This window comes from Bos indicus x Bos taurus, chromosome 1, assembly GCF_003369695.1.
Source record: "Bos indicus x Bos taurus breed Angus x Brahman F1 hybrid chromosome 1, Bos_hybrid_MaternalHap_v2.0, whole genome shotgun sequence".
NCBI classification, from domain to species: Eukaryota; Metazoa; Chordata; class Mammalia; order Artiodactyla; family Bovidae; genus Bos; species Bos indicus x Bos taurus.
The window spans coordinates 99,503,452-99,521,358 of record NC_040076.1 but is presented as its reverse complement, the minus strand read 5'-3'; the positions used below and the strand labels follow the sequence as shown (position 1 = coordinate 99,521,358).

General features: G+C 39.4%; 1 protein-coding gene across 3 annotated transcripts in view; it reads right to left on the bottom strand.

The window, feature by feature from the left end:
- The window catches only part of ZBBX (zinc finger B-box domain containing), a 124,652-nt gene extending 110,907 nt beyond the window's left edge, over positions 1–13,745 (bottom strand). For 2 of the 3 annotated variants that reach the window (XM_027542043.1, XM_027542053.1), the window contains exons 1-3: positions 13,675–13,745; positions 11,492–11,597; positions 4,195–4,308 (exon numbers count right to left, since the gene is read on the bottom strand). In XM_027542043.1, the coding sequence (XP_027397844.1) occupies positions 4,195–4,262 (68 nt within the window). In that variant the 5' untranslated portion in view covers positions 4,263–4,308; positions 11,492–11,597; positions 13,675–13,745. Of the gene's footprint in view, positions 1–4,194; positions 4,309–11,491; positions 11,598–13,674 lie in introns of those variants that run through there. The other variant, XM_027542064.1, reaches the window with a different exon arrangement.
- Positions 13,746–17,907: the final 4,162 nt, after the last annotated feature.

Below are 17,907 nucleotides of genomic sequence, written 5' to 3'. Positions count from 1 at the left end.
GAGGATAGAGCAGAGCCCCCTAACAGATTCCTGTACAGAAGATTCTGTAATAATGTCTGAGTCTCATCAAGCTTTTGACAGCTTGATTTCCTTTGTCTTACAACTCTGTTCTCTTGTCAGCATTAGTCACTCACTCTCTCTGCTTTGTAGAAGTAAAGCAACCTAGTTCTCTAGTTTTCATTATCTGTCATGAGTTTAAATCTTTTCATTATTTCATTGGTGCTTTATTATAATTAAGCAATGTGGGCCACTTGGGTATGTGTGCTATGGCAAGGAACCAAAATAAAAATAAAGAAGATAAGAAAGGGAAATAATTCAGAGATAGCGATGAGTCACCAAAGAGCAAGTGAGTCAAAGATATGACCCCAAGTCCAGGGAGATAAATGGAAAGTTCAGTTCAGTTCAGTTCAGTTGCTCAGTCGTGTCCATCTCTTTGCGACCCCATGAACTGCAGCACACCAGGTCTCCCTGTCCATCACCAACTCCCGGAGTTCACTCAGACTCACATCCATCGAGTCAGTGATGCCATCCAGTCATCGCATCCTCTGTCGTCCCCTTCTCCTCCTGCCCCCAATCCCTCCCAGCATCAGAGTCTTTTCCAATGAGCCAACTCTTCGCATGAGGTGGCCAATGTACTGGAGTTTCAGCTTTAGTATCATTCCTTCCAAAGAAATCCCAGGGCTGATCTCCTTCAGAATGGACTGGTTGGATCTCCTTGCAGTCCAAGGGACTCTCAAGAGTCTTCTCCAACACCACAGTTCAAAAGCAGCAATTCTTCGGGGCTCAGCCTTCTTCACATGGAATATTAATTAGAGGGTGCAAAGCTGAGTAAGGAAGCCAGTTAAGAGACTATTAATATTGTGCTGGTCTGACTAGATGGAGACAGTGGGGACAAAAATGGCAACATTCGAGGACTATAAGGAAACAGAATTAACTGGACCTAAAAACCGATCAGGGAAGGGAAAAGGAAGAAACCTGAGCTAACCCTAGGAGCTGTTTCCTGAACGAGGTCACTCTTGGGTAGGCTGTGGGCACAGTTCAGAATTATTGGCCCAAAGTCTCAGTAGCTTACAACACTTTCCACATGGCCTCCAGAGAAAGAGTTCAAAAAGCACAAATGTGACTGTGTCACTTATTTGCTTACAAAATCTTAATGTTTTGGAAAATCTCACTGTGGTAAAAAAGGAACTAGCCTCCTGACCAAGTGGTCAAATTGATTCTGTGGGCTTCTGTGGATCTGAAACAAGATAGAAGATTCCTCCTGGAGACAGCAGACCCAGAAGGGCAGACCCTGAAGTTGATCCTACAAAGACCATGTCAACACAGCAAATCTGAGAGGCAGAAACAACCCACTAAAACTGTGTGGAGGCTGGGAAACAGAGACAGGAGTTGGAGAACTCTAACATGTCAGACAATATTAAGACACCTGTGAAGACAATGTCAAACAAACAAAAATAAAAAAAACTTGGAACAAGGAAAGAGCAAGAAAAGAAACTCCAGAGCAATGACCTTAGAATGGGGGATCCAAGCCTGGTTTCTATAGGTTGTGAATCATGGATGAATCAAGGAGACATACAGGCCAGGGAACAGTGACTCCCCCTCATCTCCAAGACAAATCCTAAACTCCTTAGTGTGGCATACAAATTAATTTATTAACTAGGTGACTTGCAATTCTCTCCAATTTTTTTCTATAAATCTTAGCGAACTGGCTATGCCTGAAAGTCGCCAGACTACGTGTCTGTGTGCCTTTGCACACATTTCACCCAGTAACCACCCAAGTAACTGCATCTTTCAGACAAGACCTCCTCACATCTGCCCTAGCAGTTTGGGCTATATTCTCATAACTGCCTGTGCTTTAATATCACACCATGTTTCATATGACTCTGTAGATACAATTCTATATATTCGCATCCTCCACAAGCTACCTGAGGGCAAAGACTGTGACTTCTTTCTTTTGTATCCATCATTCCTTAGCACAGTGTGTAGAATATGTGTACTTAACAAACGTTGAATGAATGTTTAAAGGTAAATACACACAGACTTAAAACATATCACCAAAATGCACGGCCCATTTCTTTTGCATTAAAAAAAGGAAAATTGGCAATACTAGCAATTAGATAGCTCCATTCCCTACCAAAAGCTAATAAACCTAATAATGATAATGCCATATAACATCTTCCAGTTGACACAACGCTTTTACACACAATATCTCAAAGGTGAAGTGACAGTTAGGAAAGTTCTGAAGACACTAAGTAACCACAGTACTATTGATCTGGATCAAGGAACTCAGAAACTAAAATTAAAATATCAATACTCTGCCCCTAGCCCATGCTGGCTGGTTCTGAATAATATTTGAGACAAAGGCCTTGGAAATTTCCAGTGATTCTAGATGACCTCAAAGGGAAAGAGTACATTGAACCTTTTGGTACCCCTACAAGTCCTGAAATTCCCACAATACCCAGAATTGTTTGGTTCAGGCTGAATGCATCTTCCAGGCAATCTAGGACAGAAGGTACCCTTCCTAGGAGAACTGACTCAAGGTAATGTCCTTTAACATTGAAAAGTGCAAGGGTAGTCATTGATATATTTTTTTATAATTTTTTTTAAAATTTATTTCTTTTTAATGAGAGGATAATTGCTTTACAATGTTATGTTGGTTTCTGCCATACATCAACATGAATTAGCCATAGGTATACTCACTGAGAGAGTAGCACTGAAATAGATACATTACGTTACCTGACCTGCCTCTTGAGAAACCTATATCCAGGTAAGGAGGCAACAGTTAGAACTGGACATGGAACAGCAGACTGGTTCCAAATAGGAAAAGGAGTACATCAAGGCTGTATATTGTCACCCTGCTTATTTAACTTATATGCAGAGTACATCATGAGAAATGCTGGGCTGGAAGAAGTACAAGCTGGAATCAAGACTGCCGGGAGAAATATCAATAACCTCAGATATGCAGATAACACCACCCTTATGGCAGAAAGTGAAGAGGAACTAAAAAGCCTCTTGATGAAAGTGAAAGAGGAGAGTGAAAAAGTTGGCTTAGAGCTCAACATTCAGAAAACAAAGATCATGGCATCTGGCCCCATCACTTCATGGGAAATAGATGGGGAAACAGTGGAAACAGTGTCAGACTTTATTTTGCGGGGCTCCAAAATCACTGCAGATGGTGACTGCAGCCATGAAATTAAAAGACGCTTACACCTTGGAAGCAAAGTTATGACCAACCTAGATAGCATATGAAAAAGCAGAGACATTACTTTACCAACAAAGGTCCGTCTAGTCAAGGCTATGGTTTTTCCTGTGGTCATGTATGGATGTGAGAGTTGAACTGTGAAGAAGGCTGATTGCCAAAGAATTGATGCTTTTGAACTGTGGTGTTGGAGAAGACTCTTGAGAGTCTCTTGGACTGCAAGGAGATCCAACCAGTCCATTCTAAAAGAGATCAGCCCTGGGTGTTCTTTGGAAGGAATGATGCTGAAGCTGAAACTCCATTACTTTGGCCACCTCATGCGAAGAGTTGACTCATTGGAAAAGACTCTGATGCTGGGAGGGATTGGGGGCAGGAGGAGAAGGGGATGACAGAGGATGAGATGACTGGATGGCATCACTGACTTGATGGACATGAGTTTGAGTGAACTCCAGGAGTTGGTGATAGACAGGGAGGCCTGGCGTGCTGCGATTCATGGGGTTGCAAAGAGTCGGACACGACTGAGCGACTGAACTGAACTGAACCATGTGTAAAATAGCTAATGGGAGGGAAGTTGCTGTAGAGTGCAGGGAACTCAGCTTAGTTAGTGATTTCTTTTCCCCGTTTAAAGGTTTCTCACCTTGACAGTCTCTCTCAATTTCAATTGCTTTCAGTTCTTCAGGGTGATTCTTTTATAATTTTGAATACGTGTTAGTAAAATTAGTAACTTTCTGTTAAATTGCTTCAATAGTTGATGGTCCCAATTCGCATAGATTCTTGTGCCATAAATATTTTTAGTCTCATTTTAAACCATAATAGATTTATAATCTTTCAAATCTATTCTCTTATAAAAATATAGCAATGTGAAGAAAATGGAGATGAGAATTCACAAAATTTTACTTCAACTCTAACAGCTTCACATGAAAAGTATTTAAATTATAATACATAGAAACTTTTGCAACTTCTTCTACTTAAGTAATAAACATATATGCACTTACTTATATTTTAGCTTTACAGAACTTCCAGGTTTTCCCCATGGAAGAACCACAAAATCTTTGGTGTTCATGATTTTCTTAGTATTACCTAAAAATTATTGTGATTTGTGAAAACTTCTGAAAAAGTAACAAAGGCAAAAGAATTACTTCAGAGGTAAAATGATTACATTAAAGATTTGAAACTACATATAATTCAGGAAAAATTTTAAACCAGAAATAATTTTAAGAGAAGAGGTCAAATCAAAGGTTAAGCAACAAGAAATTATTATATATGCTATATATAAGTTATACAAATAACTACATACTAATATAGCTATAGCTATAACATATCTGATGGAACAAAAATTTTACCAAAAATTACATAGCACAAGACTGCGGAAACATTCAACTGAAAATGAAGAATAAAATCATTAAAACAAAAAAAGCACATATTCTGACTCTTTCTATGATTAAGATTACAAAAATATATATCAGATATTTGTTCCCAGCCAAAAATAAAATCCAGAGCTAAATATAGTGAAAAGAACCTTAGAAACACAATTCAAGCTCAAAAACTTTATATATATATATATATATATATATATATATATATTAATGTAAAATAAGAATTAAGGTATGCAGTAATTACCCTAAGGCAGTCTAATAATCTCATTTATCAAAAAACTGTAACAATACTCTGCTACCATCAGAAATTAGCATATTGAGAAAGAATTTTTCAACAAGAAATGAAACAAAAAAAGATTTTTTGCCTAACTCAAGTTAACCAGAAAATTAAGTTATTCAGAACACCCTATTTCCTGAGTATCCAAGTTATTCGAGGTTCTAGAATCATTTACTCTGTAACGCTGAATTACTGAATCGCATGCACAACTATTGGGCTTCCCTGGTGGCTCAGTTGGTAAAGAATCCGCCCACAATGCGGGAGACCTGGGTTCGATCCCTGGGTTGGGAAGATCCCCTGGAAGAGGGCATGGCAATCCACTCCAGTATTCTTGCCTGGAGAATCCCCAAGGACAGAGGCACCTGGCGGGCTGCAGTCCATGGGGTCGCAAAAGAGTTGGGCACAACTGAGAAACTAATCACAGCATATGCACAATTATTAGATTTTTATATGAATAAAAACTTTCAAAGTTCAGACACTTTTAAATATAAGAGGCAATATCATGGAGTCCATAGTATAAAGACTCAAACTATCTGATACCATCATTTTATATATGTGCTATAACCCCTACAAATATTTATTAAGGCTCTATTATATGCACAGCACTAAACTGAGAGATATGAAGGACTCAAGGAGAAGATCTGCTTTCTGGCTCCCATAGTGTAGAGTCAAACAGGGCACAAAAGACCTATATATAAACACCATAAAACAAGGTAGGAATTACAGAGGCTATAAAATTTACAGATATAAGAAGGGAGCCAAAGAAGAGAATTCAAGCTGGCTAGCGTTTAACCTGGGGCTTTAATGTGAAAGGAGGCTAATATATGAACATGTGGACTGGATGAACTTTCCTCACTGCGGGGGGGAAAGCAGCTCTTGAATGGAGAGGGGAAAGTAGGTGTAAATTTGGAAATGTAGGCTGAGGCCCAGTATGGGTGACTTAAGTGCCTAAAAAGCATTTGGAAAGCAGAATACAGAATGTAGCTAATGAGAGTTCCTTACAAAACTTTTTTTTTTTTAACTTTCTATTTTGTACTGAAGTAAAGCATCTGCGCCCAAGGCGGGAGACCTGGGTTCAATTCCTGGGTCGGGAAGATCCCCTGGAGAAGGAAATGGCAACCCACTCCAGTATTCTTGCCTGGAGAATCCCATGGATGTAGAAGCCTGGCAGGCTACAGTCCATGGGGTCGCAAAGAGTCGGACACGACTGAGTGACTTCACTTCCTTCACTTTCTTCAATAGCTGATTAACAAACAATGTTGTGACACCCTCAGGTGAACAGCGAAGGGACCTAGCCACATATATACGTGTAACCATTCTCCCCCAAACTCCCATCCCATCCAGGCCACCACACAACATTGAACAGAGCTCCATGTGCTATACAGTAGATCCTTGTTGGTTATCAATTTTAAACACAGCAGTGTGTATATATCCATCTCAAACTCCCCAACTATCCCTTTCTCCCATCTGTTCCCCAACCCTGAAACCATAAGTTAGTTCTGCAAGTCTGTAGGTCTCTTTCCATTTCGTAAGTAAGTTCATTTGTATCATTTCTTTTTAGATTCCACGTATAAAGGATGTTATATGATATTTCTCCTTTGTCTGACTTACTTAATTCAGTATGAAAATTTTATAAGGAAGAAGAGGAAATAAATCTGGAAGCTTTGCTCAAAGACTCAGGAGAGACGACATCAGAATAGGAGTGAGTGAAGTGAAAGTCGCTCAGTCACGTCTGACTCTTTGCGACCCCATGGACTATACAGTCCATGGAATTTCCCAAGCCAGAATACTGGAGTGGGTAGCCTTTCCCTTCTCCAGGGGATCTTCCCAACCCTGAGTAAATACACTATCAAGTATAACAAAATAGGAATAATTAAGTGTAAATCTATTGTCCACACAATCGAATGAATCAAATCTCTGGGGGATTATTTTATAATTTCAATGATGCAACCACTGATAAAACATTTTTGGAATGTCTCTTCTGAGACTGTCTGCTGAGTCCACAAACACACAAATCTACTTTGCTATTCCTCATTCAAAACTAAAAATTATACTGTCCAGCAGGAGCAACTGTTCTGTTCACTCAAATCTAGTTTCAAGTTACTTGCTTCCAGAAATCAAATCAAGCCTGGAAGGATAGATTTTTACTACTTTGGAAAAATTCTGAAGGAATTTATTCTTTGAAGAGAATTCCAAAACGGAATTATACAAAATAATTTTACATTGTAAGTAACATAATGGCTATATAATAAGACTAGGTTTATTTGTGCCTTCAATCAACAGTTATTCAGCTGCTCCTTTCTGATGCATATTGCGAGTCCTGAAGTCACAATGGTAAATAAGACATGGCTTCTTCCCTCAAAGAACTCACAATCAAAGGGAAAAATCACACAAATAAAGACAACACCGTGGGACATTTTGAAAGGAGAAAGTACTAGGAGAGACATCAAACTCAGACTCATTTCTCCACCACCCAGTCCTGTCTTTCAAAGCTGAAATCAGTGTCAAAGAGAACTAAAGAAATCACAGGAATGAAAAACCAAATTTGGTTTGCTCCTATCCTTTCTTTGTAGGTGAAACTTTTCGTCTCATTTCTATCAAACAGAGGCTACAAAAGATACCTTTTAAAAAATTCTAGAACATAGAGTAACATAGTCTATGTATCCCTTTTTGATTTTTATCAGAAACCCAACTGCCAGATCCTCAGTCTACTGTCAGTAAGTTTTCCATGAAAAGTTCCATAATGCAATCATTATCATTATCATTAAAAAAAAAAAGAATGCCCCAAATTAATATGTCTGATTAATTACAATAACTTAAATTGACTTAGTTTCATTTATGCATTGATATATACAATACAATTTTATATGTGTATGTACATTATGCATAAAGCTGAATGGATACATGAAGACTGAAATGAATGAAAGAAAAATCTGTAAATTTCATTAGGGTGAGATAATTCAGATTTACAGCTCTGCTGATAATGTTACTTAACCAATAAATAGTCTTATTCAGTGGGCATTTTGCTTCACTGAATGCAATTAGTAAGGCTTCTTCTCAATTAAAGGTTTTATCAAGTCACACACATGAGTCAATTTTCTTGCATGAAGAAAAAAGGAAAATTATAATTGTGAGTCATGCTGTTCTGCCTATTTCCTTTCCTAAAACCAACAGAGAATTAGTCACCTTTCTTTGGACAATAAGGATATAACAACGCGAGTAGGAAGACTACCAAAGCACAAAACTTTAGTCTCCTAATGGAACCAGGGAAATACAGATAAACTATTATGCAAACCTCATAATTCCATACGTCCTTTGATCTTTTTTTTTTCTTATAACTGAATAGCAAAAGTTCAGTAGTTGCTTGGAAAGTTTTCTTGTTCCCTGATTTACTAGACTGCATCATTTTTCTGTCCTCAACTTTGTTATCCCCCGATACAAATACAAAATATGACCCAGAATGGCTCATGTATTTTGTTTGTTTTTGTTTCTCATTTTATTTTTTAATTGGTGAAAAGTCAATTAACAGTATTGCGTTGATTTGGGTCATCTAACAATGCAAATTTGTCATAATTATATGTATATGTCCCTTCCCTCCTGAGCCTCCCGAGCCTCTCCCCATTCTACCCCTCTAGGTCATCACAGAGCACCAGGCTGGGCTCCCTGTGTTATTTAGCAACTTCCCACTATTTTACACATGACAGTGTATGTATCTCAATACTACTTTCTTAGTTCATCCCACCCTCACCTTCTCTGTTGTGTCCACAAGTCTGTTCTCTGCTAGGTTCATCAGTACCATGTTTCTAGCTTCCATATATATGTGTTATCATATGATACTCGTTTTTCTGACTTCACTCTGTATAAGAGGCTCTAGGCTCATCTACCTCATTACAACTGACTCAAACTCTTTCCTTTTTATGGCTGACTAACACTCCATTGTATAAAAGCATCATAACTTCTTTATCCATTCATCTCTCACGGACATCTAGGTTGCTTCTATGTGCTGACTATTGTAAATATTGCTCCAATGAACACTGGGGTACATGTGTCTTTTAGAATTGTGGTTTTCTCAGGGTATATGCCCAGTAGAGGAATTCCTGGGTCATATGGTAGATTTATTCCTAGTTTTTTATGGAATCTCCATACTGTTTTCCATAATGACTGCATCAGTTGACATTCTCACCAATAGACAGATGGCCAATAAACACATGAAAAGATGATTAATAATGCTCATTATTAGAGAAGTGTAAATCAAAGCTACAACGGTGAAGGTATCACCTCACACCAGTCAGAATGGCCATCATCAAAATCATCTACAAACAATGTATTCTGGAGAGGGTGTGGAGAAAAGGGAACCCCCCAGCCTATGATGTTCTAAATCATCCTTTTTCATAAGTTCCCACTTTGGGAAAGCAATCCAAAGATCGAGGCCTGCCATCACAAAATGGAAACAAGAAATTTACTAATGGAAATTCAAAGTATTCAAAAGTTGCCCTAGGCAAAGACAATTTACCATCACACCATTGGCAGAATGCGCTATTTGGGAAACCACTGTTTTCATGTAATGGAAAACTTATCTTTTCTAAGGTTAGTTGATTCTTCTAACCATCCAGATAATCTTAGACTTGAAGATTTAAAAGTCAATAAATAAGGATTTTTCCTTGCTTTAGCACATACTGCTGCTGCTAAGTCGCTTCAGTCATGTCAGACTCTGTGTGACCCCATAGATGGCAGCCCACCAGGCTCCCCCGTCCCTGGGATTCTCCAGGCAAGAACACTGGAGTGGGTTGCCATTTCCTTCTCCAATGCGTGAAAGTGAAGTCGCTCAGTCGTGTCCAACTCTTAGTGACCCGGTAGACTGCAGCCTACCAGGCTCCTCCATCCATGGGATTTTCCAGGCAAGAGTACTAGAGTGGGGTGCCATCGCCTTCTCCATTAACACATACTAAAGGGGTCTAATAAGCAAGCTATTTTGAATAGATTAAAATGTTTACCATTGTACTAAGAAATTAAAGACCCAAGCAAGAAATGTTAAATGAAAATGAATTTAATTAAAACTGCTTAAATTAATAAAAAAGGTAATATTTTATCTGTCTGATATGATCCTTATTTTAAATGCATATGTATTACATATGCAATATATTTTAATATTAAAATATAATATTATGCTATATATAATATTTTAAAATTAACATCTTTTTTAAAAGCTAAAGAAAGGACTATAAACACATGATCCATAGCATAATATCTTGTGCTTGTGAGTGGCCTACTAAATAAGCACATGTCATTTTCTCCTACCATAGGCCCTGAAAGTAAACCAGGGATTAATATCATGGCTGCATTCAATATTTCAGCCAATTAAGATAATTAAGCACTCCCTCACAGCACTAAATGGTACCTAAGTCACCCACTTTTTACCTTCTATGTGCAGGTTCATTTACAAAAAACTGAAAAAGTTCAGCTTTACATCAAGGGGTAAGATACCCTTTTAAAATAATTTCTAACTAAAACTGAAAAGTAGTCCTGTGAAAATGACAATGGGATGTTACTACCCATAAAAAAGGAATGAAATGGACCTAGAGGTTATAATACTAAGTGAAGTACTGAAAGTGTTAGTTGCTCAGTAGTGTGTAACTCTTTGCGACCCCATGGACTGTAACCCACCAGGCTCCTCCGGCCATAGAATTCTTCAGGCAAGAATACTGGAGTGGGTAGCAATTCCCTTCTCTGGGGTAATCTTCCTGACCCAGGGAACGAACCTGGATCTCTTGCTTTGCAGGCAGAATTTTTACTGTCTGAGCCACCAGGGGAAAATAAAGACAAATATCATATGATATCACTTATATGTGGAATCTAAAAAAATGATACAAATGAACTTACTTACAAAACAGAAAGAGACCCACAGACATAGAAAACAAACTTATGGTTACCAAAAGGGAAAGGGTAGGAGAAAGGATAAAATATACAGACTACTATATACAAAATAGATTACCAACAAGGACCTACTGCATAGCACAGAGAACTATACTCAATATCTTGTAATAACCTATAATGGAAAGAATCTAAAAAACAGCATATATATATATATATATATATATATATATATCTGAATTATTTTGCTGTATACCTGAAAATCAACACAACACTGTAAATGAACTACATTTTAATATATTTTTTCAATAAAATAAAAATGATAATATTAAAAGATACCAAGTTTACACTCAAGAGACCTTTGTGTGAGAGGGGTCTGAGCCTCTTTGTTTATCCATTGTAAGATGCTGTGGGCCTCCTCGTCCCTAATTTGCAGAATATCAAACAAAAGGTCTTTGATTCATGGCTATAAAGCTGTGAGCTCCTAAAGGGCTTCAGAGAGTTCAGGGTTCAGGGAAAGGGGTAGTCTTAGAAACTACCTTGAGAAGTAAGTGAGGGGAGCAGCAAGGCTCTGCTTTATTCATAGCTGCTCTGATTTCAAGTCTATTTTTAACATAATGAGCCTCTGGGTCAGACTTAAACTCTTCTGGAGCTTAAAAAGTCATTTGAAAGGCATAATAATAAAGTAATATATAATTACTATTACCTCTATATCAACTAAAACTTTATGTGATTACATATAATAAGTTCTAAATTTATAAACCATACCTTTTAGAAACTTAAGTCCTTTTATATATTGATAGTCTATTTCTCCCATCCGTTCTCATACATGCCACTGTTATCCAAGGTGTTCTCTTGTGAACATCTTTCAGGCCTGGAAAAATTAAGGCACCCATCAAAGATTGGTGACAAACCAGAAATTATGATTTTATTCTCAGTCCTGTTAGATCCTCTTTGGATTTAAAATCTACAACTTAAAATAACTAATCTATATCATTCAGATTTTTCCCACTGTTGTACACTTAACCTGTCATAAAAAGAACTGTTTGACCAAAACTATTTTCTAAATTTTACAGCAATTTATTTAGACACCACTGAAACCCTAGTGCATAACAAATTGCTCCCATGTATTTAGTCTCTAAATGGTTCCCCCTAAACACAGGGGAAAAATACCTAGCTACTCTGCTTAGTAGTTAAGATCCTGCATTATGCATTCCAATCTTCCTAAGCCTTATGCCTTATTTTCCACTTTCTCAGCTCACCAACTTTTATTTTGTCAGTGCCCAGTTCAAAGGCCACCTCTATCATGAAGGTTTCTTCCATTAGAAATGAGATTCTCTCCTGTAAGAACATGTGTAATAATGTGTATTACACTCATTTGCTACTACTATATGCTGTCATGTGTTTTTATTTATTTATTTTCTGCTTTGCTTATATAAAGGTTATTTCCCCAAGTATCCCAAATATTTGAAGGCAGACCTACCATTGAATTTTGAATCCCCAGCAATTAGTACAGTGCCCACACACAGTGTACTATCAGTAATAACGTGCTGCTGCTAAGTCTCTTCAGTCGTGTCCGACTCTGTTCGACCCCATAGACGGCAGCCCACCGGGCTCCCCTGTCCCTGGGATTCTCCAGGCAAGAACACTGGAATGGGTTGCCATTTCCTTCTCCAATGCGTGAAAGTGAAAAGTGAAAATGAAGTCGCTCAGTCGTGTCCAACTCCTAGCGACCCCATGGACTGCAGCCCACCAGGCTCCTCCGTCCATGGGATTTCCAGGCAAGAGTACTGGAGTGGAGTGCCATCGCCTTCTCCAATAATGTGCTAGTTTTTAGTATTTAATTTTTTCCCACTGCTTTAAATTCAATGAACAATCTACCCAACGGAAAAAAAAAATTAAACCAAACACACCCATTTTGTTTTCTTTTTTCCATGTGTCATATACCAGGTAAAGCACTGAGGAACAAAGTGAACCAGGCAAGGATAGTACTAACCCTCATTAAACTTACACTCTGATGGAGGTAGGAAAAAATTTAAAAGCAAGTAATTGTGGGAAGTATTAGTGATTTCAAGGAAATAAAGGACTGAGATTCTTTCAAATAATTAATTTGTGACACAACTGGCAATACTATGGGAGGTCAGGACAGACCTCTAGCAGACTCTAGGCAAGGTGCTAGAGGGAAGTAGAGGTAGGGGTGTGTGTGTGTGTGTGTGTGTGTGTGTGTGTGTGTGTGTGTGTGTGTGTTTGTGTGTGTGTGTGTTTCATCTTCCATAAACATACAGTTAGCATGTTCTAATCCTGGGTAGCTAACTTTGTACTTTTTTAACGTCTTGCTACCTCCATATATAAACACACGTAAGTGAAATATTTATCTGAGCTCCTCTAACGCTGACGAGGAAGAAAAAACTCCCACAGCTTCAGATTTCTCAGGAATCTGGCACCCCTCACCGAGATCTTTACTTGGGAAGAGTTGACTTCTAAGAATGAAGTGCCTGCATGTGGCTGCCTGGGAAGAAGGAAGGTTACAAAAGGGGCGTGAAAATGATTTGTCAGGGCACCAAATTTTTCAAGATTCAAAAACTTCTTTCCAAAAGTCTGCGTTATAGAAAGGGTACAAGTGATGTGAAGAAGCCCCACGTTTCACTATCTGGGGTTCACCCTCGTTCATGAATCCAATAGCATCACTGCCTGTAAAGTCTTTTGTTTGGAGAAAAGACGCTCAACTCCGGAAGTCAAGCCACTTCCTGCAGCCCGCGTGCCTGGCCCAGTGTAAGACACACGGCAGGTGTTCAACTAACACCTGCTGGACCTGCACCCCCAGCTTCCCCCGGAGTCCAGTCTCCTTTCCTGCTGTCCCACCCGCTCCTGCACCACCCACACCCAGCGCGCTGCCCGCTAAGCCGACTGCGAAGCCCACCGCCCGCCGCCACCGCAACCAGCCGACCCACCTGGAGCCCCCAGACGTCGGCGTCACTCTAGCAAGCCGCAGCCAGCAGCCCAGAGCTTCCGCCTTGGTCTCCTTGGTTACCGCGTTACCTCGGTACCCATAGCAACCAGAAGGCTTGGTACTGTGGCCGTCGGCCCGCAGAGGGAGCAAGGGAGCCCTTTAGAATGGGAGGAAGAAGGAGAGAGCGGAAGAGAAAGAGAAAAGGGAAAGGGCGGGTGCTGGAAGCTTTGTGCCCGAGTGGGTAACAGTTGGCTAACACTTACTGAGCCCCTGCTATATTCTAGAAAGTTTGAATAACAACACAAAATTACAGAGCTAGCAAATGGCAGACCCACGAAGAATTAACCCAAGCAGTTCAGAACTCTCACATACATACTGTTCAGTGGCTTACCAAAGGTCACAATAGGCAGTCAGAACTAGAATCTAAGTCTTTGACAAGCCTAAAACGCTCTTTTCCTTATATCAAATATACGACACATGGGGGGCGGGGGTGTAAGAGTTGAGAGAGACGTTTCTCTCACAATCTACTCACACTTCTCAACTTTTCCCTTCCAGAGAGTCACCTGTAGTGAACTTATTTTTGGATTCCTAAATAGGCTGTAGTTTTTAATCTCTGTTTTTACTTACACTGCAAGTAGGATATCTGCTTTGTTCTGCTGAGCTGGGCTTAGTCTCAGTCATGTCCGACTCTTTGCGACCCCATGGACGATTTAACTCCCCAGGCTCCTCTGTCTATGGGGATTCTCCTGACAAGAATACTGGAGTGAGTTGCCATGCCCTCCTCCAGGGATCTTCCCAACCCAGGGATTGAACTCAGGTCTCCTGCATTGCAGGCAAACTCTTTTGTCTGAACCATCAGGGGTTTGTTCTGCAGTCAGTCTAAAAAATGTCTAAGCTAAGACTCCACACTGAATCTTATTACTGGACTAATAATCTCAACTGCTAAGCAATAGCTGAGATACTAACTCTTGCACCACTGCTTTCCACATTAATGTGCCTGTCAATACCTATTTAAGAACACATCAAATGTTTTCACCTGGTAGATTCAACTGTATAAGATTATAACCAGCATAGATGAGAAAGGACAATGATAGCCATGCGGCTATGACTGGGCTTAGAAATAAGGGCAGAGCTGAGTCTGAGTCCTGGTCCTGCCATAACTCACCTGCTGTGGGACCTTGAGTGAGTTGTAAGGCCCAGTTAACTGGTTACATAAGGTAATTATTGGTTTAACCCACATATCATGTAACATGAAAGATTGAATGAAACTATGTTAAGTTTTTAGCACTAAACCACAGTAGATACTAAATGGCTGAAAAATAGTGGTGATTTTGCAGCTATGGTGGTTATCTTAGTGCTCATGGTATAAATTCACCAAGTCCTTCCTTTAAATCTAGTGCAATGACAAATTTCAAGTGAATGTGTAATACTACTAGAAGTTTCTTGTGCAGGACTGTATTTTTCAGGCAGCTGTGCTCTTTGAACTGCCAGGAAGTTATTTCCAGCATTCTTCTCTTCATTCATTCATCCATTCATCCATTTATTTATTCAACAAATATTTCTTGAGTTCCAGGTCCTGAAAACATTGTTCCATGTTTTGAAAATACTGCTGTGAAGAAAACATAGCCCCTCCTGTTGTCAAATGTATACTTTATTTGACAATAAATAAACATATAATTAGTGGTCAGGGGCTTTTAAGAATAATGATCAAGAAATAGGAAATAAGAGTTCAAATTAGATTAGATTATCAGAGAAGTCTCTGAATAATAGAGGAAGACATGTGGCAGCCAAGGCAAGAAGCATTCCAGACAGAGGGGGCAGTAAACAAACTTCAACTCCAACTCAATCTAGAGCAGTCTGTTGTGTAAAAATGCTAATCACTTCTGTACAGCACTGATTTTACTTCAAAAATGAGTTTTTGCAACATATTGACTGGAGCAATAGAAAATTAAACTCATAAAAATATTGTATAAATTATCCTGGCACTTTTCAAAAACTTAAGATGGACATTATCATACTTATATTTAGGAAAAGATCTTAGTTCATGCACACTTATGCAAAACAAAACAGAGCCAAAAAACAATCCCATGCCAAGTTACATAGTAAAGTGAAAAAAAGGATGTGCTTGTCTTTCAAAACATGATTCGTGACAAACTGAACATGTAAAAGGAGTAACACCTCTAGAGAGAGAATATCCTTTCTGCTGAAGCAGAGTACATTTAACTGACATACCGGCAACACTGACACACTATTCTGCAAATAGGTTGCCACGTCTATATCAATGGAGGGAATGGTATTCCTGAGGATTTTGGCAAATCCATGCTTTATTGTGCTAATCTAAAGACAAGACCTGAATGCAAGTTTTCTGAACTGGAGATAGTCAATTTAAAAAGATAAAAATTAACTGTGAAGAAATTGAGAGCACAGACTTAACTGATTTCAAAAAATAACTGCAAGGTCATGCTCAAAAAGACACATTCATTCTCTCTCTCTCTCTCTCTCACACACACACACACACACACACACACACAAACCACACAAACACATAACTTTCGTTAAGCAAGCCCAACTCATCAAGTAACCTTATTTTGCACTTGGTTGGCACTATCTGGAGGAAAGCTGTGGTGGTTCTCAGGACTTCCTAGTCCCTCACAGGTAATAAAAGCTCTTCAGTTCAATTCAGTCGCTCAGTCGTGTCCAACTCTTTGCGACCCCATGAATCGCAGCACGCCAGGCCTCCCTGTCCATCACCAACTCCCAGAGTTCACTCAAACTCACGTCCATCGAGTCGGTGATGCCATCCAGCCATCTCATCCTCTGTCGTCCCCTTCTCCTCCTGCCCCCAATCCTCCCAGCATCGGAATCTTTTCCAATGAATCAACACTTCGCATATGAGGTGGCCAAAGTACTGGAGTTTCAGCTTTAACATCATTCCTTCCAAAGAAATCCCAGGGCTGATCTCCTTTAGGATGGACTGGTTGGATCTCCTTGCAGTCCAAGGGACACTCAAGAGTCTTCTCCAACACCTCAGTTCAAAAGCATCAATTCTTCGGTGTTCAGCTTTCTTCACAGTCCAACTCTCACATCCATACATGATCACTGGAAAAACCATAGCCTTAACTAGACAGACCTTTGTTGGCAAAGTAATGTCTCTGCTTTTCAATATGCTGTCTAGGTTGGTCATAACTTTTCTTCCAAGGAGTAAGCGTCTTTTAATGTCATGGCTGCAATCACCATCTGCAGTGATTTTGGAGCACCCAAAAATAGTCTGACACTGTTTCCACTGTTTCCCCATCTATTTCCCATGGAGTGATGGGACCAGATGCCATGATCTTTGTTTTCTGAATGTTGAGCTTTAAGCCAACTTTTTCACTCTCCACTTTCACTTTCATCAAGAGGCTTTTGAGTTCCTCTTCACTTTCTGCCATAAGGGTGGTATCATCTGCATATCTGAGGTTATTGATATTTCTCCCAGCAATCTTGATTCCAGCTTGTGCTTCTTCCAGCCAAGAGTTTCTCATGATGTACTCTGCATACAAGTTAAATAAGCAGGGTGACAATATACAGCCTTGACGTACTCCTTTTCCTATTTGGAACCAGTCTGTTGTTCCATGTCCAGTTCTAACTGTTGCTTCCTGACCTGCATATAGGTTTCTCAAGAGGCAGGTCAGGTGGCCTGGTATTCCCATCTGCTTCAGAATTTTCCACAGTTTATTGGGATCCACATAGTCAAAGGCTTTGGCATAATTAACAAAGCAAAAATAGATGTTTTTCTGGAACTCTCTTACTTTTTCCATGATCCAGAGGATGTTTGATCTCTGGTTCCTTTGCGTTTTCTAAAACCAGCTTGAACATCTGGAAGTTCGCGGTTCATGTATTGCTGAAGTCTGGCTTGGAGAATTTTGAGCATTACTTTACTAGTGTGTGAGATGAGTGCAATTGTGTGTAGTTTGAGCATTCTTTGGCATTGCCTTTCTTTGGGACTGGAATGAAAACTGACCTTTTCCAGTCCTGTGGCCACTCCTGAGTTTTCCAAATTTGCTGGCATATTGAGTGCAGCACTTTCACAGCATCATCTTTCAGGATGTGAAATAGCTCAACTGAAATTCTATCACTTCCACTAGCTTTGTTCGTAGTGATGCTTTCTAAGGCCCACTTGACTTCACATTCCAGGATGTCTGGCTCTAGGTGAGTGATCACACCATCCTGATTATCTTGGTCATGAAGATCTTTT